Source organism: Denticeps clupeoides, chromosome 17 (assembly GCF_900700375.1).
Source record: "Denticeps clupeoides chromosome 17, fDenClu1.1, whole genome shotgun sequence".
Taxonomy (NCBI): Eukaryota; Metazoa; Chordata; class Actinopteri; order Clupeiformes; family Denticipitidae; genus Denticeps; species Denticeps clupeoides.
In genome coordinates, this window is record NC_041723.1 from 19022793 (window position 1) to 19049709 (window position 26917).

The following is a 26917-nucleotide window of genomic DNA, read 5'->3' on the forward strand; positions in this document are numbered from 1 at the left end:
GTAACGAGGAGAACTCCGGCTGTGTCCCGGGAAAGTGAGTTGGCGACAGGTGTATGAATATGCTAATGAGCTGAGGCCGCCGCCCACGACGCGGAACTCGCTCCGTGGCATCTCGCGGCAACTCAGGCTCGCCACTCGGACCAGGACCGCGGCCATGCGCAGCTCGGGCTCCCCTCGCGCGTTCTCCCGGGCCGAGGTGGCCCAGCACGCCACCAAGCAGTCGTGCTGGGTGCTGCTGGGCTCGCGGGTCTACGACGTGACGGCGTTCCTGCGCATGCATCCGGGCGGGGAGGCGCTGATCCTGCGCCGCTCGGGGGAGGACATCAGCGCGGAGCTGCAGGGACCCCCGCACCGCCACTCGGACAACGCCCGGCGCTGGATGGAGCAGTACTACATCGGCGAGGTTGAGCGGGAGGACGCGGGCGACGCGCAGGTACCCCAATCACAACGTTCATTGCAGTCATGTGACTGCCAGGAGGTCAGGAGTGGCATCTGCAACTTTCTCAATACGGCACAATGAGAATGTGGTTTTCAAACCGGTCGGTCTTGTCGAGAGGAGCCAGTGCATCAGCAGTCAGTCATTTACCACTCAGAACTTTTCTCTCTTATAAAAAAAAAAAACATACACACGATTCAGTCTGAAAAGTAGCCACATTACTGGGGTCCACCTTGACGTGTGTGTGTGTGTGTGTGTGTGTGTGTGTGTGTTGCAGACAGCACTTTGAATTTTCCTCCTCATGTTTAGCTTCTCCCTGAGTCCACCTACCTGCTTTTGAATGAAATGACTCCTTGGCTCTCACATTGTGTTGCCTGTGGCTGTTTATTGAGCTGTTAACCTGTAACTTGGATCCTGTGACAGGGGTGTCACTCTTCACCTTTTCTTCATTTCCAAAGGTGACAAAATGGTGTCCACAGAAAACACATCTTAGACACACACACACACACACACACACACACACACACACACACACCAAGAGACAGCAGTGAGTGAGTCCCTGACATGTGACTGTGCTTCTCTGGCCTTAATAGATGTCAGCCAGGGACCAGTTACTGACTTGGTTCTGTAAAAAGCAGATTAACATCAGAGGTCATCTGTAGTACAACGGCAAGATAAATTGATAGATACTTTATTGATCCCAAAGGAAATTCAGGATTATTCATTTATGAATATGACATCTGCTGTTAGCTATGTTACATAGCTTTCCATTGATAGTAGTATTAAAATAGGCACTAATCTCCATCTGCAAAACGTGATTAATAACCAATGATCTTAGTGTAGTTGGGGCATTTCTTAATTTCATATCATAAGATGTTCATGAAATCTTTTATTCACATTTTTCACCAATCAGTTCAATTACAGTTGGATACTTTGAATTTTTTCTAGATTTAATAAAATAAATTTTTTAAAGAGAACATTGGAACTCTAATTTAATGAGGCTTGTCAGACCCCACTGTATTCATGCTGATTGGGTAGATCCTGTTGAGTTAAAAATTACAACAGCTCACAATATTTTTTTTATTTTGAATTACATGACAATGTGTGAAATCTCTTTTGATTACATTTTACAGTTATTGTGAAGATTTGTGGCACAATTTTCAATTTAACATGTTATGATGGGGGCAAAGCAAATTAGACATGCCACAGGCAGCACTTAAATTAAATATAATTTAGGTTTAAAAACAATTCACACCACAATGAATAATATAATTTTTTACAGTATTTAGAAATGTTTTACTGTATGATAAAGCGATTACAAGTCAGATGAATTATGCAACAAAACAAACATTTAGGCTTCATGACCATGTTGGTAGTTCCCAGTACTATATCAGTATATGGCCCAGCCCTAGCTGTTAGTATCTTTTGTTTTATGGTTTCATTTGTGACCATGCAGCTGGTGAAGTATGTGGTCAATGAGAATTTGAAATGACGAATTGCTGAGTTAATGATGCTGATGATGGGACTGTTTAACATGCTTATTGCTGATTTATCATCCATACATTGACATTGTTGTGCAGTTGAGCCGGGGGCTGAGCTGCAGTGAGGGGTCAGCAGTGTTTGCAGAGGAATGAGAGTGGGTGCCTAGTCTGCCTACAACTCTGGAATGTGGATATGAATCTCGTTTTTGTCCCCTTCAATGACTTTTTGTGTCTGTCATTGCTTGTCCCTGAGTGTTTCGGATGTAATAATGGCTACAGTGTGTTACTGTGTTCAGGACATTTTTAAGGGTACAGTGAAGTCTTGTGATTCTTGAGCTGCTATGTAGCTCCTTCCTGTGGTGGTGACAGTGTGAGGGAAGAGAGAGAGATGAGTGTGGGAAGAGGGTTCAAAACAGAAGTCCAGTTTAATAACCTGCAACACCCAAACTCTTCTGCACAGGTGCACCGGCAGGTAACTGCATCAAGGTATTGCAGGCTGGCCCCAGGGCAGAAACAGGACGGCATCATGGGATGGGCAGAACAGCTACACTTATGTCACCCCATGCTGCAAGTAACCTGGGTGTGAGTGTATCTGAATGTAGTCAGGGAGAGGGGCGTAATTTTAATGGCAGTACACGGGGATCTTCAGACGTTTTTTCATACCCGAGAAGCTCACAAAAAAAAAAGATTGACATTGAACCCCTTTGAGCTACTTTGGTGACCATAATCTATTTTGGGTGGTTTGCTAATATTCAGCAGTGGTGCTTGAATTGCAAGGTATGATAAAAGTGATGTGATTTACACAACAAAATGTGTCCTCTGCATTTAACCCAACACCCTTCGTGAGCAGTGGGCAGCCATGACAGGTGCCCGGGGAGCAGTGTGTGGGCCACCACTGCCCTAGATAAGAAGGAAGTGACACCCACACCAGATTGACAAAGTTCTGTGGATGCAGAATGAAACGTCTGTACCTTAAAGAAAGAAAGTCCAGTTGCCATGACTCAACTTTCAGACATTCACCTGGATGACTGAGAATCTTCACAGACACACCTGGCCAGTGTGTTATTTGAGTGTCTGTGTTGTTCATGCAACTCTGAGTAAATGTGCAAATTTTCTATAACACAACAATGCAACTGTGTTTTTTTTTTATTGTGTGCACTTTTTTTATTATTGATTTACAGAGCTACAGCGCATAACTTTTTCCACATTTTGTTATGTTAGTCTTATTCCAAAAGTAGTTAATTAATTAACTAATTAATTCTACACACAACCCCCATAATGACAGCATGAAAAAGTTTTACTTGAGGTCTTGGCAAAAAAAAAAAAAAAAAAAAAAAAACGAGAAATCACATGTACATAAGTATTCACAGCCTTTGTTTAATACTTTGTCGATGCAACTTTGGCAGCAATTACAGACTCAAATCTTTTTGAATATGATGCCACAAGCTTGGTACACCTATCCTTGGCCAGTTTCGCCATTTTTCTTTGCAGCATCGCTCAAGCTCCAGCAGGTTGGATGGGAAGCATTGGTCCACAGACATTTTAAGATCTTTTCAGAGATGTTCAATCAGATTCAATTCTGGGTTCTGGCTGGGCCACTCAAGGACATCTCAGAGTTGTCCTAAAGCCACTCCTTTGATATCTTGGCGGATAGATGAACCGTCGCCCAAGTCTGAATTCAAGAGCGCTCTGCAGCTGGTTTTCATCCAGGATGTCTCTGTACATTGCTGCAGTCATATTGATGTACATTGCTTCAATGTAGGGATGGTATTGACCTGGTGATGAGCGGTGCCTGGTTTCCACCAAACGTGATGCCTGGCATTCACACCAAAGAGTTCAATCTTTTTTTCAATCTCATCCAACTTTGTGTGTGGGGGATGGTGCTTTTTAATGAATTTAATCCATTTTGAAGTATGGCTGTAAAATAGGAAAATGTGAAAAAAGTGATGCACTGTGAATACCTTCCGGATGCACTGTAAGTAAGTCATAAAAGGCTTGGTGCTGCTCCACAAATGTATGATGGGAAACTGTGGGTTCATGGGTGCATTTTTTTAGCTCGTCCCTATTGGCAGCACAGCGTTTTTGTGGAGAAATCCCCCTCACACTCTCAGGTGTGAGCGTGACTTCAGCACAGGGTCTGCTCTGTAAACTGAGTCCTCTATTCACATCTCTAACGTGTCTCATCCTCTGACCTGCATGTGAGGGGGAGGGACAGATGGATGCACGCAGGATGAGAGGTGGGTGGTACTGAAATACCTGATGACCTGATTTTCTGGTTTTGCCAGTTCCCTGGATGAAATTACCCAACATGCTGAAAACCAAAGATGTGTGCAGAGGATGCACAGGAGTTGGGAGGACTCCGTGGCCTGTAGATCCAACTATATTCTTCTGTGTGTATGTGTGTTTTAAACTACATTTGTTTGATTGTTGGGATCGCTAGAGATGTTTGAAGGGAAAACAGGTGCTGCTGGTGTGACTTTAGTTTTTTGAAGCTATGTTGGATAATTAGGACAGTAAGACAGTACTGCTTTTCTACCCAGTGTGCTTTGCATTTATAGCTATAGAGGTAACACAAACTTTATACACCTTCCTATGGCAATATCAACCTCTGTGTACAATGTCCTAATTATCCACGTAGGGTGGTTGTAGCCTAGTGGGTAACACACTCGCCCATGAACCAGAAGGTCCAGGTTCAAACCCCACTTACTACCATTGTGTCCCTGAGCAAGACACTCAACCCTAAGTTGCTCCAGGGGGGACTGTCCCTGTAACTACTGATTGTAAGTTGCTTTGGATAAGGGTGCCTGATAAATGCTGTAAATGTGCAATGTTTGTGTACAAATATTTCATTACAGTTTATTTTTTATAAATTTTTTATTTGTTCAAATTTTTTATTGTTTTCAGTTTAAAGCGGAGATGGATGGATAGAAGAATGCATGATATCTAATTTGATTTACAAAACCCTAGTTTTGTAGCTTATTGTGTGTGTTAAATAGAAACAAAACAAAAGCCTTAAAACAGTCCTTATTTGGGTTATTTCAGTCCAAACTGATTTTATACTGGTTTCCATTTTAGTTAACTCTGTAAAACCCCCCAGGGTGGTGATGAGGGGACAGCAATGTCCCTCCGGCCCTACTGACCACTCTTCCAGGGTGGGACGTTCTGCAGTCAACCACCACCCCTGAAAGTCCGCTAGGCTCATGGCACACTGTCTGCCCTGTTCCTGCAGTACCAGCCTAAGCCTGGCTCCACCCCACTCCTCTCCTTTTGTTCTTTTTTTCCCCTCTCCATCTGCTCATCCTCTGCACAGAGAGCAGGGGAGTATCGAGGCGGACAGAGGCCTTGTCTGTCCTGCAGGGTGTGGGTCTGTGGGAGCACACCAGCTTGCTCCGAACCAGCCCACCAGCTTGCTGCAGGTTTGGTGTCTGACACTGCCACCCCACTGCCTCTCAGAAAGAGGCAGTGTCGCCTCAGTTCTGCCAGTGACGGTTTTCCCTTTCACCTCTGTGATAAGTCAGTCAGAATGTATGCAGAATGTATAGATATGAGAAGCTGAAATGTACTTGGATGATGTGCCGTCAATAAGCGCTGATGACACTCAGGCTGCTTATCTGAATGCAGATGGAGCAGGATGGACTTGTCCATGCTCAGAGAGAAATGGATGGGCCTGATAGGTCCCTGAGAAAAGCTTTAGAACCTTAGGGTAAAAACAAGATATTCTGGGCTGAAAACTACTGTTTAATGAAATCTATAATGTACAGATAAGTAAAAGAAATTAACTGTAGAGCAACTGGAATCATTTACATTCCTCTACATCCATTGAGTAATACACTTTCAAATCAGAATTGAGATCAGTCTGTATTTAACACAAAATGTACATTTATATTTACAGCATTTGGCAGACACTCTTATCCAGACCTGATCTGTAGATATCGTTCGCATAACAACTCTGAACCAAACCTTTTTTTAAATATAGAAAGTGTATGTAAGAGCTCTTTTAGTCAAAATATTTTCTAACCATCTAGTGGAAGTTCATTCCACCACCTAGCAGTCAAGACAGACAGTCTAGATGAATGCTGTCCTAATACATTGAGAGAGGGTGATACCAGTCGAGCAGTGCTGGAGGATTGGAGAGATCAAGGTGCAGAGTGAGAAGTGATGAGAGATCCGAGGTAGAGGATCTCGGTTTTGTAGGCCAGTGTCAGTATTTTGAATCCAATTCATGAAGTTATAGGAAACCAGTGGAAGAGAGGCAGCAGTGGAGTGTTGTGGGAGAACTTGTAAAGGTGACCAGAGATTAGTAAAGTGAAGTGATTGTCACATGTGATACACAGCAGCACAGCACACAATGCACACAGTGAAATTTGTCCTCTGCATTTAACCCATCACCCTGAGTGAGCAGTGGGCAGCCATGACAAGCGCCTGGGGAGCAGTGTGTGGGGATGGTGCTTTGCTCAGTGGCACCTCAGTGGCACCTTGGAGGATCGGGAATCGAACCGGCAACCTTCTGATTACAGGGCCGCTTCCTTAACCGCTAGGCCACCACTGCCCCAGTATCTGAGTAAATGTAAATAGGATTTATTTATATCCATGAAAGGAATTACATTTCCTGAACTTGAAAATGTCTGAAATGTTGTAGATGCTGTTAGTCAGTGGAACCGGTGGGTTTGTCTCAGAGGACATGCTTGTAGGTACTGGGTAGGCAACAGCAGTCATAGTGGGTTGTGTCAAGAAATCAGACCATGTAATTCTGGTTTGGAGCCTGAATGACTCAAATGACATATGACCTAAAACAGATTGAGTGTTTGCAGAGGGTGGGAGGAGTTGGTGGCTTTTTGCCATTATGTAAATAGAAGGTGCACTGCTACTCGGTCCAAGCAGCTCTGCTATCTAACCTTACTTCCTTTATCCTCAACTGCTGGAGGTGCAGAACCATTGAGTTTCCCAGTCTGGTGCTGCTACGCCTATTGAGTCATGCACATCATACATTACACAAACACACACACTTATGTATGTTGGTACAAATGGTACGCATATCTCAGATACAATCTAGCCCTACCCATAAACTGAATAACCATAAGAAAATCTTCTGAATCTTTGAAATGTTTAATATTTTGCACACACACTTGTTCTAGAGAGAGATACAACAAGATACAAAAAGATCATGATGTTGCATACGCAGTAATACAAAACACACAGACACAATCAATACCCTATAGGATAAAAGCCAGTTTGGAGAGTTAAAATACCATTTCAAAGAAAGGCGGCTTGATCCTGATTCTTAGTGGCCACATCTAGCAGTAGAAGGTCAAAGCCTCTGTGTGAGATCACGTTCATAAGCAGGAATTTATACAGAAGTCAGTACTAGTTAGGAGGAGATGAGTGATTGGTAGTGAAGACAGACTGCAGTACAGATGTATGCAACTTCAATGGTCATGGTGAAAGCATCTTGGTGACGTTTTACCGTGACGTTTTACAGTGTTAAAGTATAAGTTCATGAAATCAACTAGCCACATGCTTTCTTTCTCTTTTGAATGACATTTTATTAAGTGCCATCTTAAAACTGTAAAATGTATTTAATTTGGAAAATACACTGTACTGTATATGCTGTAATAGTGTACTCCTCATTTTAGAGTTGAATATTCAGTATAAACATGTACTTATATACCCCCTTTTCTGTAGCTATTAAAGGTAGGGCATAACAGAGAAACCAGTACAATTAAGGTGGTCTTTGAAAGGGTCCTCAAGAACTATACCGTTCAGTACTGCAATGAATGCACTGTTGCTGCAGGGTGTGTCCATGACGGAGCAAAAGGGAGGGAGCCAACATAATCAGGTGAAGGTGCATATTGCTGTGACACATCCACCACATCACTACACTTTCTTTCAGCACGAGTTAAACCAGTTGTCATGTATAACACAAATACAGCATAACGGAACAAATCTTGAATTCACTCACTTATTGTCATTGTTCAAAAGACACATGATGTTCACTCTCCTTAATTAAATTAAACATATTCCGAATAGCTTGGAAGGAGAGCCTACTTAACTATAAGAAGGCTCTCAGCACGGCTTGATCAACGTATCTGTCCTCGTTAATAGACAAAAACAAAAATAATCCCGGATTCCTGTTTAAAACTATAGCCAAACTAACAAGGAATAAGACAGAAACGGATGCGACCACTCAATATCATCATAGTAGCGATGATTTTATGAATTTCTACTAAATACTAAAATTGTCGCAAATAGAGAGAAGATTAAAAGCACAACAAATAGCTCCGCCGATATTTCCATGGAACATATTCTTCTAATAGACGACCACCGATTAGAATGATTCAACCTTATTAAAGAGCATGAATTGATCAAATTAATCTCGTCGTCAAATCAATGTACTTGCGCTTTGGATCCGATTCCAACAAGGTTCCTTAAGCAAATAGCACCCAATATTATAAATTCGATCCTCAAAATTGTTAAATCGTCGCTTAGCACGTACCAAGTTCGTTCAAGGTAGCAGTCATTAGGCCCCTGATTAAAAAGCCGGATCTTGATTGCAGTCAGCTTTCAAATTATAGACCGATATCCAACCTTCCGTTCATATCAAAAATCTTAGAAAAAGTCGTAGCCCAGCAGCTGAGCGCATACCTAGACTGTAACAATATCCATGAAGTATATCAATCAGGATTTAGACCTCATCATAGCACTGAGACAGCGCTGGTTAAAGTGGTTAATGACCTGCTGTTGGCCTCTGATCAGGGACACATCTCGCTGCTTGTCCTGCTTGATCTGAGTGCAGCGTTTGACACTATTGATCACGCTATTCTCCTTGCCAGGTTAGAGAATGTTATCGGGATTAAGGGAACAGCCCTTGAATGGTTCAGATCATATTTGACCAACCGATATCAGTTTGTGGACATCAATGGTGTTTCGTCTTCACATAGTAGAGTCGAGTTTGGTGTTCCACAAGGTTCTGTCCTAGGTCCGTTACTTTTTTCTCTATACATGTTTCCTTTAGGTGACGTCATCCGCAAACACGGTATTAGCTTTCATTGCTACGCTGACGACACACAGCTGTATCTGTCAGCAATGCCAGATCAGAGGCAGCAGCTGAACAATATAGAGAATTGTCTGAAGGACATTAGACAGTGGATGCTTACCAACTTTCTCCTGTTAAACCCTGACAAGACAGGAGCGCTTGTACTTGGGCCTCAAGCAGCCAGGCATAAACTGGCTGACTACACAATAACCCTGGATAGCCTTTCTATCTCACCGAGTATTGAAGTGAAGGATCTAGGTGTCATCATTGATGCAGGTCTCTCATTCAATTCGCACGTAGATAATGTCACTAGAATAGCATTCTTTCACCTTAGAAATATTGCGAAAATAAGAAATATCATTTCAATGCATGATGCAGAAAAGTTGGTCCATGCATTTATTACATCAAGGTTAGATTACTGCAATGCATTATTGTCTGGATGCTCTAGTAGGTGCATGAGTAAACTCCAGCTAGTACAGAATGCTGCAGCCAGAGTTCTAACTAGAACCAGGAAATTTGACCACATCACCCCAGTCTTACAATCACTGCACTGGTTACCCATTAAATGTAGGATTGACTACAAAATCCTTCTTTTAACCTATAAAGCTCTAAATGGTCTCGCCCCACAGTACCTGAGTGAACTTTTGGTTCTTTATGTACCGCCACGCCCCCTTTGATCAATGGGTGCGGGGTCACTACTGGTACCAAAGGTGCAGAAGGTCACAGCTGGGAGCAGATCCTTCTCCTATAGAGCTCTGCAGTTGTGGAACAGCTTGCCTGTCAGTGTCCAGGACTCAGACACAGTCTCAGTGTTTTAAATCCAATCTCAAAACCTCTCTGTTTTCTCTGGCTTTTTGCCAGACCCTCCTAGACCCTCATTTCACTTCTTTTTGACGGTGTCAATAATAAAGTCCAGTTTGTCACAGAGTCCCCCTGTTAGACAAAGTTAAATTCACCCTAGTTAGGCTGTCCTAGTTAGGGTACCGGGCCACTGTAGCACCAATATATTTCAGTATCGGTCGTACAGTACAACCGTCTGCCGCTGCTTCTGTTTGTTTTTCTCCAAGACACGGAATCAAGCACTCAGACTACTGGCAGACCCCAGTGAAGAGACCAGCAAATAAATCCTGGTTCCTGACAACCGCTTAACAAGGACATACCATGAAACAAACCAGAGGGTCACCACAGCCACCACCACCGTTACAACTACAGCTATAGGGATCTTCAAATGGACCAGTAACATCATTATGGACACGTAATCTAGACCATGACACTGGACTACATCCTGGACTTCTCCAACCCTACAACTGTAGGACTTATTATTATATCATCCCCAACCCTGCACTGACACCATTTGCAGGCTCACTCTACTCTGGAAGGGGGTCCCTCTCTGTATCACTCCTTCCCAAGGTTTCTTCCTTTTTTTTCTCTCTCCTAGAGTTTTTTTGTGTGTGGAGTTTTTCCTTGTGTGCAGAAGGGTCAAGTGTGGGGGGTGTCAACTGTAGGGCCTGTCAAAGCCCATTGAGACATACTGTATGTGATTTTGGGCTATATAAGAAATAAATGTTGTTGTTGTTAATCCAAACCCCTTGTTTTTAGCCATGGTTTAGCACTTTTTGCTGTCATTATTTTGTGTGACTTCTTTTTATGACAGCATCTATCTCTTGTACAACTCATTCAGTCATTGTACTCATGATGCACAAAACAACTTCTGGAATTTTCACTTGTTTTTTTGTAATGTTCATTGCAGTTTTGTAGCATTATACAGATTTACAGTTAGTTCCTACCTTGCTCTAGTAGATTACTGATCTGGACATTTACAGTGAATTTAGTTCTAGGGTTTGGCCAGATCCGATTCAATATCGAGAAAATTATGTAATTTACGTATTGAGGATCTGTGGGACAGAGCCGATTCACATTCCAATGTTTCAGTGTGCAGCGTGGTGCTTGTCGTGTTTTCTATAGTGCTTCGCATCTGAAGAGCAATTTTGTATTGCAAACTGTCAGGACCAATAATCACAAAGGTCACAATTCCATTTTGAAGGTAATGCCATAAGAAAATGTGTTTTATTGTAATAAAACTGCATATAAAACTCCACAATGACGTTTTTTACATCGCTTAGTCGAAAAAAAGCGGCATTCTGAACATGCCATCAGTGTTACCCAGTACAGTGTAAAAAAGGCTGTTTTCTTGAGTTATAATGGTCTCTGCCTTGTGTGCTTCACAACCAGTTAAGTTGAACTATCAGGACCCAATCAGTAATTAAGAAAGACCACACCAGTCAAAAACAGATCTTCTATGCTGCCAAAAAACTGCACCCAGTTAGGACAATACTCGTATTTTCGTGTTTGTAGCCTAAACAAAGTGATACACTTGTTTTAATCTCCTTATCAATTAACCAATTAGTCAATATTATGAAAAATGATCTGTTTTAGCACTTAAAAGTTTTGAAATTTTTTGTGTGTCCACTAGGTAGGCAGAGCGGAGAATAAACTGACTGCCAAATTATTCTGAAAGCCAAATTGCTATAATTCTTCATATAGTTCTTCATTTAAAAAATGTGTTAGTAAAAGCTTCAGCCAATAATGGCAAATTTGTGTTGTTACTGAGGCAGTTCCCTGTTTGTGTGACTGGGCCAGAGGCACAACACTCCCGGGTTTTATAGAGATGCGTTCTCTCATGGATGGGGCCTTATGCTGGAAGCAAATGGAGCAGGTTTGACAATGTTTGGTGAGGGGTTGTTGGAAAATTTTTCACTGGGTGTTCTGCTGTTTTGGCAAAAAAACTCTTCTTCATGCTGTCTGCTCTGCTTGATTTCTTTAGTTTCAGTATATAAGCATATTTTGGTGATTTCTGATTTAACTCTTTAAAATATATATGTGGTTTAAATAGTTCTGCAATGTAATAATTGAATAAACTTTAATATACCTGGCTGAGGGAGAAACCAGGACCTCAGGAAGAATTTCAGGCCAGGACAAGTCCTCTCCAAAGCTCCTCCTCTTTCTGAATCTCATTCACTCACATTTCATTATCCATTTCCCAAAACTCCTCACATGGATATTTCCATTTGTCCTCTTAATCCCCCAAATATGGCCAGCCAAGCAACCCAGGGATAGTGAAGTTGTGATGTGATCTGTGATGTGATGTTCGGGTTCGCTTCCTGCCTGTATTCCCGGTCTCACTTGGGCAGCGGAGAATGGATGCATATCCCCATAACCATCTATCCACCGCTCTGCATAAAATGCATGCACCACTTCCTCGTACTATCCACTGGTCCGCTGGAGTAGCACGAGGACTGATCACACCTCGCTGGGAAGCGGGCTGTGTTTGGTGTGTGGGGATACTATTACAGCTGCTGAGGATGTGGGGGTGCAGCAATAGAGTGGCATCTTGCTGGGTCTCCACCAGGGCTACACTTAGGAGGAATTTCGGGAGTGTCTTACGGCTGGTGATAGAGATGGTGCATTTTAAAATGTGAATATTAAGGCCCCATAGTATTACACACCTTAAGCCTTTTTTAGAAAAAATTCTACAACAGCTGTGCGGCTGAATAAGTATAAGTTGTGATGGATAGTGAGTGAGTGAGAGAGTGAGGGCTGTCTTTTTGCCATTATCCACATTGTCCCAACCTGCTCAGATTGGGGACAACATGAAAATGGTAGATGGTGGAGGAGGAGTGGAAGTACTGCTTTATCATTGACATGATCTGTGGTCTAACCTGTTTTTGTGCACTATCTCATGCTTCCACCAATCCTCTAACAAAAGCACAAACTAAACCTGCTCTTGCAAAACCTAAGGTCCATTAATATCCTGAGGTAGGGACTTTATAGATCAAAAATGTTTTTTCACAGCTGTGTGAAATACATATTCGCTTTTCACCAAGTGAAACGCTTGCCTAAAAATTTTATTTTAAACACTTAGCCAAACCGGTATTTGGCCAATACCAAATAACTGATGATTATTTAGTGCATCCCTGGTCATTTTAATGATATTCAAATGCTGCCACCACTATTTGCATAAGAGGTCAGGTGACAGTCACCATTTCTCTGATGAGAAGAGTGTCTAATCCTGACCGTATCTTGACTGGCAGTGGAATTTGTTGGTGTCATGGTCACTGGGACTTTATACTTTTTTGCTTTACTAAAAAAGTAGATGGGCAAAACAAATTTTCTTCTATTTCTGAAAGATTACCTGCGCATGTGGCCGTCCATTTTGTTTTAAACTGTTAATATATATTTTTTCTAATAGCAGAAATGACATGGTGGTATATTATTTGCCGCTTTTTGCAAGGCAATAATACAATGTGTAGTTTTATTATGTTCCTGGGTAGTGAGTAAGTAAGTAGCATGTACAATTTGCAAATCAGTTATGGCTGTCATGGTTGTTCAACTACTGGAATTTGGTGACCTGTATTATTAGAATGATCCTATTGTCTTTACTCAGAAAAACTGTTGACTACAAACAGGCAGATAAATATGCATAGAGGTTTTGGCTGTTTTATTGTGAGTTGCCAGGTCAGGCAGGATAGATGAGGCATTTTTTGTTGCTTGGTAGAAACAGTTTCTATAACTACATATGTTTGTGTTGAAACACAGCTCTCCGGAGTCCAGTGTCAAGTGCTGCTTCAGTGTTGTTCGCCCTGCTAGACGTAACCTGTGTTGTTTCCAAGGCACGTATGAAGCTGTGTAGCCGCACACCACACTGCAACTTGTTCCTCCTGCTCAGCGCATGGCAGAGTAAATAGGATCTGTAAGGATAAGGGGTTGTTCCTCCAACTCACTCTCTGGGTGTGTGTGACAAGGGATGATTTTAAAAGCAGCTGGAATTTCTGGTTGAATTTCTGGTCTTGGTTTCATTGCACCATTAATTCCAGCAGAATGGAGGAAACAGTTGTATCGGTCATTGGTGGGGGATCTCTTCTGGAATATTAAGGTTATATTAATTAATATAATACTATTAATAGATTATATTAATATGTTCATAGAAATTATCATTTGTGGCTGAACACGCTGAACATTCACTGATTAAAACCAACATTCAATTAAATAATGTGTTTGTGCCAATTAGAGGCTCATAATCTTCAATTCTGAAACTAAATGCCACTTGTCTCAACAAATCTGTGTGCTCTCTCATGCAGGCCCTGAGGATGATAAAGAGGAAGAGCAACCAGGCCACAGAGCAGCAAGAGCCCTTGGGCATCAACAAGTGCAGCAAAGTCGACTATGACCATGTGAGCTGGGGGAAAGAGGGTAGGGGGGTTTGGAGGGGTGTAGTCCTGCATTAAGGCCAACCTCAGACAGAGTTGACAAGGTGATTGTTCAGGAGGCCATTCACCCTGTGACTGTGACCAATCAGCAGCCTCTTGTACTGTGGGAACAAGAAAAACTTCCAAAACTGTACACTTTAATAAGTTATTGCACCAGAAAGACATGACCACGATGACTTCAAAACAAAAACTTTGCATTCAAATTATTTGGATTTTTGAGGTGCACTATCTAATGTATTAAGTTGACATTTACCCCACTTACTAGGATAGACAGCAGCTGACATTACTTCAGCTAATATAGAGGAGTGGTAGTAGCCTAGTGGGTAACACACTCGCCAATGAACCAGAAGACCCAGGTCCAAACCCTACTTACTACCACTGTGTCCCTGAGCAAGACACTTAACCCTGAGTGTCTCCAGGAAGATACTGTCCCTGTAACTGATTGTAAGTCGCTCTGGATAAGGGCGTCTGATAAACACTTTAAATGTAAATGTAAATCTATATTCTAAAAAAAAGAAGACTGAATTATTAGATTCTTATTATTTTGTACTGTAGAATGTAATCACAATTCTGATTTAATGCATTGACAGGTCAGACACACCACACACACAGAGATATGTTGTCCTGTGGTCAGAAAATTCCTCAGCTTCCTGATTTTCATATTTGATGGTCAACCCCTGCTGATTGCACAGATCTGCCATGATTCTTCAGAGACACTCTGCTGTCCCCTGCTGGCCAGACAGCAGCTGACAGAAACTAGTTCTTCCGGTGCTGCATTTTAAAAATTGAATCATGTTAAATTTCCACATTGTACTGTATTTCTTCTGTTTCGTCATCTGGCACTTGTCTTTTAGTTTTGGAATCAGACCTAGAACCAGCTTTGATCACTTATAAAGTGGCAAAATTGAATGTTAGGGATTAGCTTACATTTCCTGTATGAAATACATGACTGCAACACTCCTGTGCCACTGTGCATATCATATACATTTTGAGAAACATGGGCAAATAGTTGCTTTTAACCTGGATCATATTTCCTGTTGTAGAGTGTACAACCTCTGTGTTCATTACTAAGAAAACTCCCTTGATGGAAAAGGCAGATAGCTAAATAAAATGCGGACTAATTGGATGTTCCACTACTTGAGCTCAGAACTTGTCTATTCACAATGAAATTAGCATTGAACACAAATCTGTGCATTTGTAACCTTAGTGCACACTAACATTTTAAAGCATTTATCAGATACCCCTTACCCTTGATCATCAGTTGATGTGATTGGCTGTAAACTTTGGAGACATTTGATTGTAGATGTTTTGCAGTTACTGTGGCTGAAGACATAGTTGGTAGTAAGTTGGATTTGAACCTGGGTCTTCTGGTTCATAGGCAAGTGTCTTACCCTCTAGGCTACTACCACCCTGATTGGCTACCTTTTGGAAAGAAAAAAAAACACATTTGTGAATCGAGCTGTCAGAGAAGTTTAAAAATCCAGAAATATACGAAAGGGTATTCACAAATATATACGGTGGTTTGTGAATAAATGTAACTGCACTGAAAATTGTCCATCACGTAATTTTTTTTTGTGTTGAGAAATGTGTTTTTGAATGGTGTTACATTTATTTGTAAGTCATAAATTATGACTTACAAATTATATTTGTGAATCTTGTTACATTTGTTGCTGAATCAAGAAATCTATTTTTGAATGGTGTGATATTTATTTGTAAATTTTGAAACTAAACTATCTCCATATTTCAGTTCTTTGGCATTTGAGCTACACTCCCTTTTTTCCGCCCTAGCATTTACATATCCACATTGTACAACACAAGAAGTATGGGATAACTACTTTTATCAGACACCCTTATCCAGAGTGACTTACAATCAGTAGGTACAGGGACAGTCCCCCCTGGAGCAACTTAGGGTTAAGTGTCTTGCTCCGGGACACAATGGTAGTAAGAGGGGTTTGAACCTGGGTCTTCTGGTTCGTAGGCGAGTGTGTTACCACCCACTACTACCACTACCACCTAGCACTGCTTAGCTTGGCGAAGAGCGGTTCTGAACTAAGGGGAAATAATGACAACAGGTTGTTTTATTAGGGGTGTGGCCCCTCCTCCTTTGCCCCATTTCCTGCCTATAGTCTGAAAGTTGAGTGATGGTAACTGGAGTTTCTTTCTTTAAGGTAGAGACGTTTCATTCATCCACAGAACTTTGTCAATCTGGCCCAATTCACACGTTCACCAGGTTGGCCACATTTAACGACCCGCTTAATGGGGGTAGGAGGAGCTGCCAGGGCGGGGCTGTCACATCTACCCACCCCCTCTCCCTGCCTTTGTTCGACTTAATGAGCCTATTCAAGGCGGGATTGAGGTGAAACCAACCTAGAGGATAAATTTGTGGGCACAAGCCAACTTCCCTCAGATTGACAAAGTTCTGTGGATGCAGAATGAAACGTCTCTACCTTAGTTTCCATGACTCAACTTTCAGACAAATTCACCTGGATGACTGAGAATCTTCACAGACTTCCTGCCTATAGGCGTGATTAAAGGTGTCTTCAGTGGGGCACTGAGAGGCGTAGTTATCCCATACTTCTTGTGTTGTACCTCATTCCTCTTCCTCAGGGAACAGTGGTTATATGCATAATTTGACATTCAGACATCATTGACGCAAATCTAAAGCTGCTTTCAGAATGAAAGTGACCCACTTTCAGCCTCTAACTTTGGTAGAAAAGGAATGTGGCATGGTGTCACAAAACAGGGCTCAGCATCTTCTTTTAGTTGAATCTTTACTGGGTCACACTCAAGCAGATCAATGTCCCCATACACTTACCAGCACACCTGAATCAATTGATTCTCATTATTATGTGGGGATGTAGCTCAGTGGTACAGCTTTGCATGTACGAGGTCCTGGGTAAAATCCCCAGCATCTCCATGGTGACTTCTCTTTTAAAGCATTCCACTGCATATCATATCATGTATGACTATGTATGTGACAAATACAATTAGAATTTGAATTATTATTCAGACAATTCTAGTGGGTTATGAGCACATGTCCCCTTTATAATGGTCACACAGTATTTGTACTAGTGTATAGCCTTGTAGCCTTGAACCTGCACGAACACCAATACATACAAAACAATGTGGGTGCTGTGCCAAAATATTAAATGCAGGCTGTGACATTACTGTGATGTCCAGTGTAAGCCCATCACATATAGCGAAGATGGATATTACACACATTTCCTTCAGGACACTTACTCGCTCACTAGCTCACTGTACATAATCACGGAGCCCATTCCGGGCTGCTGTGTATAGGAATGGTGGGAGGGAACCAGAGAACACATAGGAAACCTGTGCCAACATGCAAACTCCACACCTTAGTTCCAAGCCGGGGTTTGTGCAGGTTGGAGGTGTGAGACACAATTAACAATGAATATCAGTCACTCTTCACAATGCATTATGGCCAGTCAACTGATGAAGGCTGTATTTTATTGTTACGTTCTGGTCTAGGTCAGGCCACAGCCAACAATTAGAAAGAGGGAGGGAAACGTCACAACCGTTTGAACGAGGTGAATTTTAATAAAACGAAACAATAGAAGTCACGCCTTGATACACAGTAAGGCCACGAAAAAGCACCGGGTAGACTAATGGGAACAGGGAATCTGTTCGGCATATTTTCCCATTCTTTCCTTCCCTCTCTCCCCTTTTCATCGTCTTTAACGGCCTCACTCCGACAGAAGCACAAATCAACGTCAGGTCTGGGAGGAGTTCTGTAAATTTCAGGCTCCTCCTACAAAAATGAAAACTACAAACATACAGACCACACATCACTTCATCACGGGACGTAACACCCCCACCACCAAGAATCAGCATCCCATATTGATTAATACCACTTTCAAACTCAAAAGGCCCGTGACATGGTGTCCGCTAAAACATTATCCCCTTCCCACTTGTACTTAATCTCTAGGTTAAAACCCTGTTGTACCAAAGACCAGCGCATAATACGCTGGTTTGAGTTCTTCATACAGGCTTAAAACACTAGGCGATTGTGATCAGTAAAAACAAGGACAGGAAGTGTCGTGGACCCAACATATACCTCAAAATGCTGTAGTGCTAAAATCAGGGCTAGAGCTTCTTTCTCTATAGTACTGTAGTTCAATTGGTGCTTTAAGAACTTTTTTGAGAAAAATGAAATGGGATGATCAACCCCACACTCATCCTCCTGTAGAAGCACCCCTCCCACTCCAACAGCACTGGCATCCACATCCAACTTAAAGGGGCTCTGGAAATCTGGGGCAGTGAGGACTGGAGAACTACAAAGAAGAGACTTCACAGCCTTAAACACTTTGACAGTCCGCAGACCAAACAAAGGATGAGCCGCCATGAAGCAGCTCGGTTAACAGGCAGACCACGTCAGAGAAGTTCTTACAAAACCCCCGATAAAATCCAGCCATCCCTTAAAAAGGCTGCAAGTCCCGTTTCGAAGTGGGGACAGGAAAATTCCTGACCGCCTGAACTTTGGCCTCCACAGGCCAAACTTGACCTTGACCTACTTCTTTTCCTAAATAGGTCATAGTTGTTTTCCCAAATTCACATTGGTTGAGGGTTAGTGACTCTTGTTGAAGGCCCTTAAAAACAGACTCTAGTGTCTCAAGGTGCTGGGTCCAGGTGGCTGAGTAGATTATAATGTCGTCTAGATAGGCATCACAGCAAGGGACTCCAGCAAGCACTTTACATATTAAGCACTGGAAAGTAGCAGGCGCATTGCGTAAACCAAATGGCATCACAGAGTACTGCAGAAAGTTATCAGGTGTAACAAAGGCAGAGATCTCAGTAGCTCGAGGAGTCAACTGAACCTGTCAATAATCCCGCAACCGGTCTAATTTTGTGACTACTCGGGCTGCACCAACCTTGTTTATACAGTCCTCCATCCGAGGAAATGGAAAAGAATCTGGTTTAGTGACCACATTAACCTTTCTGTAGTCAGTACAGAATCGAAAGGTCCGATTCCAGCTTAGGGACCAGTAGTCATGGACTACTCCATGCACTGCAACTCTGCACAGCCAGCTTGTTCTCCAACAAGTAGGTCACTTCAGACTGCATCACCTCTCGCTTAGTTGGATTCAGCCAATATGGGTGCTGCTTGATGGGAGAATGACCACATCATGTTGCATGACAGACGTACCTACAAGGACATCAGAAAACAAAGCAGCATGTGACTGAATTAGTCTAGTAACTTGTCTGCAGTCTGCCGCAGGCAAATGAGACAAGTAAGTTTCCAAATCCTGCAGAATCTCACTATTCTGCAGCTGGGGTGAAGCTACAGGGACATCACGCAAATATAGTCCATCCTCAGCCGCAGAATAAATAACAGGGACTGAAACTAATGCTGCAGAGATAACAGGTTTTCCCTGTTCCTCAGCTTTGTCTTGTACCAATACGTTCTCTCACTCAACATAGCTTTTAAGCATGTTGATATGGCACACTTGAGTTTTCTGTTTCCTGTTTGGCGTAGAGTTGACATAATCGGTCTCACTCAACTTTGAATCCACCACATATGGAACCACAAACTTGGCCTGCAAAGCAGATCCCACAATAGGCAGTAAAACTAAAACCTGGTCACCAGGCTCAAAAGATCTCTTATAATGAGTCTTCATGCCCCTCTGGGCTGAAGACAATAAGGCTAGCACCACTGAACACGCCTTATGAAGGCGTTCCCGAAATGCACTGATGTAATCTAAAACATTACTGCTGGGAGCAGGCTGCTCCGACACCCATGTCTCCCGTAAAAGTCTAAGGGGACCACGCACAATGTGACCAAACACTGAGTCCGCAGGACTAAATTCCAGGGACTCTTGGACAGTCTCATGAACAGCGAATAAAAGCAAAGGGAGTCCCTCAAGCAGTAAGCCTGAAGCATGGTTTTCAGGGTTTGGCGAAACCTCTCTAGCACCTCCTGTGACTGAGGGTGATAGGCACTAGAAACAGCATGATTAATTCCAAGGTGGGACAACACCTGCTTAAAAAGACGTGACAGGAAATTGGACCGTTGGTCCATCTGCACCACCTTTGGAAGCCCAAATAGTGAAAAGAACTGGGTCCGTGCTCTCACCACGGCCTTAGTTTTAAAATTATTTTCTCAAAAGGTTCCGCTAAAACTGGAACGGGGTACAGTGGTGCAGGTGGTTTTGTCTGGTTCGGCTTCCCAGCCAACTGACAGACATGGCATGAGCGACAGTGCTTTGCTACATCTACTTTTAAACTAGGCCAAAAAAAGTACCGCAGAATCCGATTGTAGGTTTTAGTTACTCCCAGGTGACCTGCAAAGACATTATCGTGCCCCAATGTTAAATCTGCGACTTGAATTTAATCGAACCACTACTTGTAGACAGGAATTCCAAATCAGCGAGGCGGCTGCGCTGTGGGCGAAAATGCTAAACCCGGTGCAGAAATAAAAGTGAACATGTGAACAGGGACAGTGATCATGGAATGAGCCCCCATTTGTTACGTCCTGGTCTAGGTCAGGAACATGAACAATTAGAAAGAGGGAGGGAAACGAGGTGAATTTTAATGTAAAAAAAAATAAAACAATAGAAGTCACGCCTTGAAACACGGTCAGGCCACGAAAATCTGTTCTTAGCAGCTTATCAGGAGTCAGTTTTGGGAGTCCAATATGCTATTTAAGATTTTTCTCTTCTTTCTCTGCAGGATTTGGTAGACTGGAAGAAACCTCTAACTTGGCAGGTGGGCCACCTGGGAGAAAAATACGATACATGGGTCCACCAGCCGGTGGATCGCCCCATTCGCCTTTTCCAGTCAGAGTTCCTAGAAGCTAGGACCAAGACAGCATGGTACAGTGTTCAAGTTTGCATAAGCATTAGCATAGATAGTGCCAGTCACATCTTCACACAGTGCCACCACTACATTTACATTTACAGCATTTATCAGACACCCTTATCCAAAGAGACTTACAATCAGTACCTACAGGGACAGTCCCGCCCCTGGAGCAACTAATGGTTAAGTGTGTTGCTCAGGGATATAATGGTAGTAAGTGGGATTTGAACCTGGGTCTTCTAGTTCATAGGCGACTGTATTACCCACTAGGCTACTACCACCCTAGACTAGACCACTAGAAGGTTAACCTGATTCCTCAGTTAAGTATGATATATGTGGGTGTGTGGGATTGTTCATTATTAAATTTTATAATTACCGGTCACCTTTTGCTAATAAAACTATTATCATGTTAATATACATTGTTGGAGTTTGATTAAGTAATAGCTAGTGCATGTAAGCAGTGATCTAATTTCTGTTCTCTGTGTGTATATAGGTACATGGTACCAGCTGTCTGGATGCCACTGGTGATCTACCTGATCTGGTACTGCTATACCCTCCTGTCTCAAGAGAGTACCAGACTGTTCTTCACTTCAGGTGATTTCCGTTCTATGACCAATGATTGCCCACCTTCAGAGTTATCAGTGTAACTCTCTCTCTCTGTCACCCTCCTTATAGATTTCTCCATCCTGGTCCATAAGTACAGTTTCCCATTCATCTTCATCCTGGGCATGTTCCTCTGGTCCTTCATTGAGTACTGTATCCACCGCTTTCTGTTTCATATGCGCCCTCCAGCCCACAATTATTACCTCATCACCCTTCACTTCCTCTTGCATGGGCAGCACCACAAGGTAGCCACTCACAACAATGGATCATAACCTACCAAGCTAGAAACCTACCCAGTCTAGAAAACTGTTCTTTTTTTCTGCCAAAGAGATTGAATCTATTATGGTTTAGTAATTGCTTAAGACTAAAGAATCTTAATGTTGAATATAGCAAAAAGTGCATTAAAACTAATGTAATATCATTGTACATCCCTCCCCTTCATGTTGATGTTCCCCTTTGTGCAACTCTGTCTGAACCACTGTGCTTTTGTTCTCTCTCAGTCTCCATTTGATGGTTCCCGTTTGGTGTTCCCACCCAGTCTGGCATCGATAGTCATTGGAAGTTTCTATCTGATTCTCCGGCAACTCTTTTCTGAAGGGCTGGGGATGTCTCTGTTTGTGGGGGGTCTGTGTGGATATGTGGTATATGACATGATCCACTACTACCTACATTACGGCTCCCCCAGAAAAGGATCCTACTTATATGGGCTAAAGGCCTACCATGTCAAACACCACTTTGAACACCAGAGAGCAGGTGAGGAATGAGGAATACTGTATTAACGTACTAATGTCTCCATTCAACTGGAAGAAAAATAAATAAATAAATAAATAAATATTTAAAAAAAAAAAAAAAAAAAAAAAAAAAAAATATATATATATATATATATATATATATATATATATATATATATATATATATATATATATATATATATATATATAAAAATCAGGGATGCCACCTGCTGATCCCAAATCCAATATCCCTTTCATCTTTTGCTATTATTTCATATCCTGTTTGTGTTGAGTATTAGGCCTGTAACAATAAGAAATTAGACTATATATTGTCCCAGGAATTATTGCGATAAATGAAGTGATGTAATGATAATGACATAATGCAAGTACGCTCTTTAAACAATTAATAAACTTTAATTTCTAAAGAACATTTAACACTGGGACTGGAAGACATTTTTAATATCTAAAATAAACAAAACAACCAAAAACAATAAATAAAATGGACTCCCAGTCTTTGTAAACAAAATTGCCCTTAAAATATTAAACATTAGGCTTTGTGAACAAAAGGTTCTAACTAACAACAAAGCCCTATGTGAATAAAATCAGGTGCAGATGATAAATTGTTCTTCTGCGCTTTTGACTGCATACAACGTTTCAGAATAAAAACCCTAATATATAACCCTAACCCCAAGCCTTATTATGTACGACTTTCACAAGTGTCTAAATGTATGATGTACATGGATTTACACGTGTAGTTTGACCCCTATATTAATGGATGTTAAATATTCCCTATTTTTCAATTTGGAATTTTTTATTTTGAAGCGTTGCATTTCATTTGTTTGTTAATATTTGTCTTTCCTCATCACCCTTCGTAGTCACAGTGAAGCTAAGCACTACATACGGTTAGTCATATTTCCTTGTCCTAAGCCGGTTTCACACTGAATGCGGTAACAAATTTCAACTTGGGTTTCAGAGCATAGCACAGTGCATGCCACAGTGCATGCGTGAATGACTCCCTTTTGGGAGGCTTACAGTTGTCTGTCTCTCAGTCTTTCTCTGTCTTTCTTTACGTCCATGTTAAATATTTTTCCATGGTATCTCTTAAGGGTTTGTTCACAAAAAGCATGTTCCCCAGGGTCACATGCGTTTTTTGTCCTTCATGTGTCCCTTTAAATGTACTCGAAAGAAACAGGACTGTGTTCTCTCTTTTCTGTTTTAACATGACTCTCATCTCTTCTCTTTATTGGTATGCACAGGTTTTGGAATCACCACAAGGTTCTGGGACCGTCCCTTCAACACAGTCATCCCTGATGAACCAGAGTTTTAGTCATGTCTCACACAGTTTTCAGAAACATACCCACAGCCACTTACCTAAACCGATTTCCCACTAAATTTAACCTCCAGGATCTCAGAGAGCAGTAACTGAATGTCTGAGAGGGACTGTGGATGTGTGACCTACAGATGAGAGTTGAGGGAGTAAGCTGGGTTGTGAAATTAGTTGCAGCATGTTGGTGAAACTCAGGGATTTCCCTTTTCTGTTTTGTATTTGTTATTGTCCCTGTTTCTGGTTTCCTCATACTTTTTTCGATGTCTGTAGTTGCTGTCTTCTGTGTTGCTACAAACATTTTTTTATTTGTAGAATTTTCTCTTTAGTGGCACACTGGAATATGATGTGCTCTGTACAACCAAGCCTTCTTTTTTGAAAAACATCTATGTCTGTCTTGCTGTTTTACATAGACCCTGTTTTTTGGAATGACAGTGCAAAGGGCCAATGTGTGTGTGTGTGTGTGTGTGTGTGTGTGTGTGTGTGTGTGTTTTTTTTGTTTTTTTTTCCTGGACACCTTTTTCCAATGGCACTAACCACCCTGCACCAAGCATTATGTTACTAGGGTGCAGGAAGAGAGAATTGGGGTGAGCATATAAAGTCTAGCAGAAAACAATGGTTTGATGGTGAAGGCAATGTTGTTGTACAGACTGTGAGTATATGGTTGTGTATGCGTGTGAAGAGAACATGACGCCAGGTGTGTGTATTACTCCTGCATGCTGGTGCTCTGGCATAAGGCTAGCTTGAGAAGGAAACAGCACATAGATTAATATATTCTTCTGGGTGTGCTGATGTAGAAGATGATTGTGTGGCCAGGGTAGCTACCTCTTAATTGATGATCTACAGACTGGGATCTGATAGAGTTGCAGGTAGGACTCAGGCCTGACTGATTTCTCTACTGTTCTAAATAACTAGAGCCTTAAGATTCAAAACAACATGGGCTGCCCTTTATCCATGCAAATCAAAATAGCTTATTTTAATACTGTATCATTCATTATTTAATTATGTTTGCCATTGAAGAAAATACCATAACTAAGTTATAGCCTAGAAGAGAGACACTTGAGACTCTCTACTTACATCAACTAGTGTTAATGGGCCAAATAAGTCCTGAGGATTCCAGTGAACAACTTGTAAAGCTAAATGTAATTAATTTAACAACCAATGGAATGTCATTTATTGGTAATATTAGACACTCATAATAATCATAACAATAGATTTGGGGCTCATATGACAGCTTTATATGTGATAAAGGCAAATAAACAAAAATGATCAAGCAACACGTTCTAGCAGCTCTCATGTCAGACCAGCAGGATAATCCATCAGTAATATCCCGAATGGAAAGTCCATGTGACTCTTAAGATATACTGAACTATCCCAGAGACCCAGGATCTATCAAACACCAAATCCAACAAAAACCCTTCAAGGCTCATAAAGAGGACACGGATTAATTTATAGAAAGTGGAACGTAAAGGTATAGTTCATTCAAACTAGCTAATTTGTATTACATCTTTAACCCCAACCCCCAATGTGTTTACTGTAATTTATTTTTAACTTGTCTGTCTATGCAAATTTACGTGTAAATAAATGAGTATATATTTCTTTTGATGCAGTGTTTTTGCCTTACTTGATTTCTATTTTGTTCTTTTTACAAAATCCATGGTAGCAATGTGCTGAAGAACCTCCTTGTTTTGCATTTGAAGAGGAATAAAAAAATTAAGTATTTTGTCAAAAGTGTAATTGGTTATAGAAAGACAGTTTTGCTTTGTTATTACCTCATGCTAAATAAAATAAGATGTAGACATGCTAAAATAAGATGTAGACATGTATACTTTTATACGGAATGTTTGTGCAATTGGTTCTGAAAAGGTCACTACCTACAAAACTGAAAAGCACTGAACTTACCTAAAGATATACTGACCTATAACTGACCTGATTATTCTTACTTCACCAGGGCTTCATTATTTGGGCCAGTCAGTATGACAGACCATTTATTATTGTGCTGGCAATAAGTTTTTAGCTCCCTGAGGCTAGCGACCCGGGAGTCATTGAAGCTAGCGACCTGGGAGTCAAGGCGAGGCTAAAGGCCTCACCGAGACCTATGATCTGACATATGGGACGAGTTGGAGCCGCCAACAAGGGTTTCGAAAATCCGGAAAACTGGGAAAAAGGCAAAAAAGAATGTGTTGCATTCAAGGCTGCCTCGCTAAGACTGTGAAAAGCACAGAAACAATGGAGAGGTCAGGCTGAATGTCATGTATGTCAGCATTAGCATGCTCCGAACCTCACCAGTTTTTACGTAACTTATCTTGGCCATGCCCTGTTAGCATTTTTGAGGTTAGCCTGCTAGTATTAGCATGCTAACATGATCATTTTTCAACATGCTCTACACGTCACCAAATTTAAAGTGATGCATCTTGGCCATGCCCTGTTAGCATTTTTGACCATATCATGTTAACATTAGCATGCTAAGATGCTAACATGTTCCAAACATCACCTAAAGTCATATTGGCATATTCTCTGATATTGGCACAAAACTGGACACACAGAGTCTGTGTGTTTTCTTTAGTAATCAAATTCAGTTATATCACAGTTCCTAACACTTATTGGGCTTGATGTGAGCCTTAATATGCCTGTATGTGTGCACATGAAAGAAAAAAATGTTCCAGAGGAATCTATAATAATAGATTGTTTCCTTGACTGTGAATGTCTGATAAACAGCCCACAGTCAGGTACTGCTCAATTAATTATGATAAGAAACAACTAAGTAACCATAAATTGCTCCCTTACCACTAAGACTCATCTTTGGCTCTCTGACCTGGTGGGGCAGGTTTCGATCCATGGCTCGGGCTCTGGCCAATCCAACTCCGCCCTTAGTCTGTCTCTCCTCGTTGCCACTGGGCTATGCTCCAGCCCTAAGCTGACCCAGTCAGATGCATGAGTATGGTGGTGATTTTGTCCGCATCTGAGAGTGAGGGAAGAGCAGCAAGTACACACCACAGGATGTTAAGAAGGGTTTGCATGTACCTGCTGCTGATTAAATAATTCAACATAAACTTCATATCTCGGTTAACCTTTGCACAGAAATGTTTCTCATGATTCAAACCACAGCCAAAAGTTAGTCAAACAGCACAGTTGTGATCAGGTGCCCAAAGGCCTCAGCTTCCTCAGAGCTCACCAGAGCGAGGGAGCGTGGGAGTGCTGGATATTTTCAGCTGCTAGTGGGTCT

The 26917-nt window shown here is 41.7% G+C and overlaps 1 protein-coding gene and 1 long non-coding RNA gene across 6 annotated transcripts in view; one reads left to right on the forward strand and one right to left on the reverse strand.

The window, feature by feature from the left end:
- On the forward strand, positions 1-25296 carry fa2h (fatty acid 2-hydroxylase). 2 transcript variants are annotated; one of them, XR_003742825.1, is made up of 7 exons: positions 1-433; positions 14089-14181; positions 20908-21050; positions 21527-21627; positions 21709-21881; positions 22137-22464; positions 22557-23615. XR_003742825.1 is itself a non-coding variant. In XM_028957396.1 (7 exons), exons 1-7 carry the CDS (start codon positions 155-157, stop codon positions 23692-23694), a joined length of 1113 nt encoding a protein of 370 aa, XP_028813229.1. In that variant the 5' UTR covers positions 1-154; the 3' UTR covers positions 23695-25296. The 2 variants fall into 2 exon arrangements, 1 of the variants encoding a protein (XP_028813229.1); XM_028957396.1 differs by lacking the exon at positions 22557-23615 and adding an exon at positions 23624-25296 and having other exon boundaries at positions 22137-22389.
- LOC114766552 (uncharacterized) overlaps positions 3478-26917 on the reverse strand; it is a 33336-nt gene continuing 9896 nt past the window's right edge. Inside the window, exons 6-7 of one of the 4 annotated variants that reach the window (XR_003742827.1) lie at positions 26479-26653; positions 3478-3834 (exon numbers count right to left, since the gene is read on the reverse strand). This is a non-coding gene — a long non-coding RNA (uncharacterized LOC114766552). Of the gene's footprint in view, positions 3835-23622; positions 26654-26917 lie in introns of those variants that run through there. The other 3 variants (XR_003742829.1, XR_003742830.1, XR_003742828.1) reach the window with 3 other exon arrangements.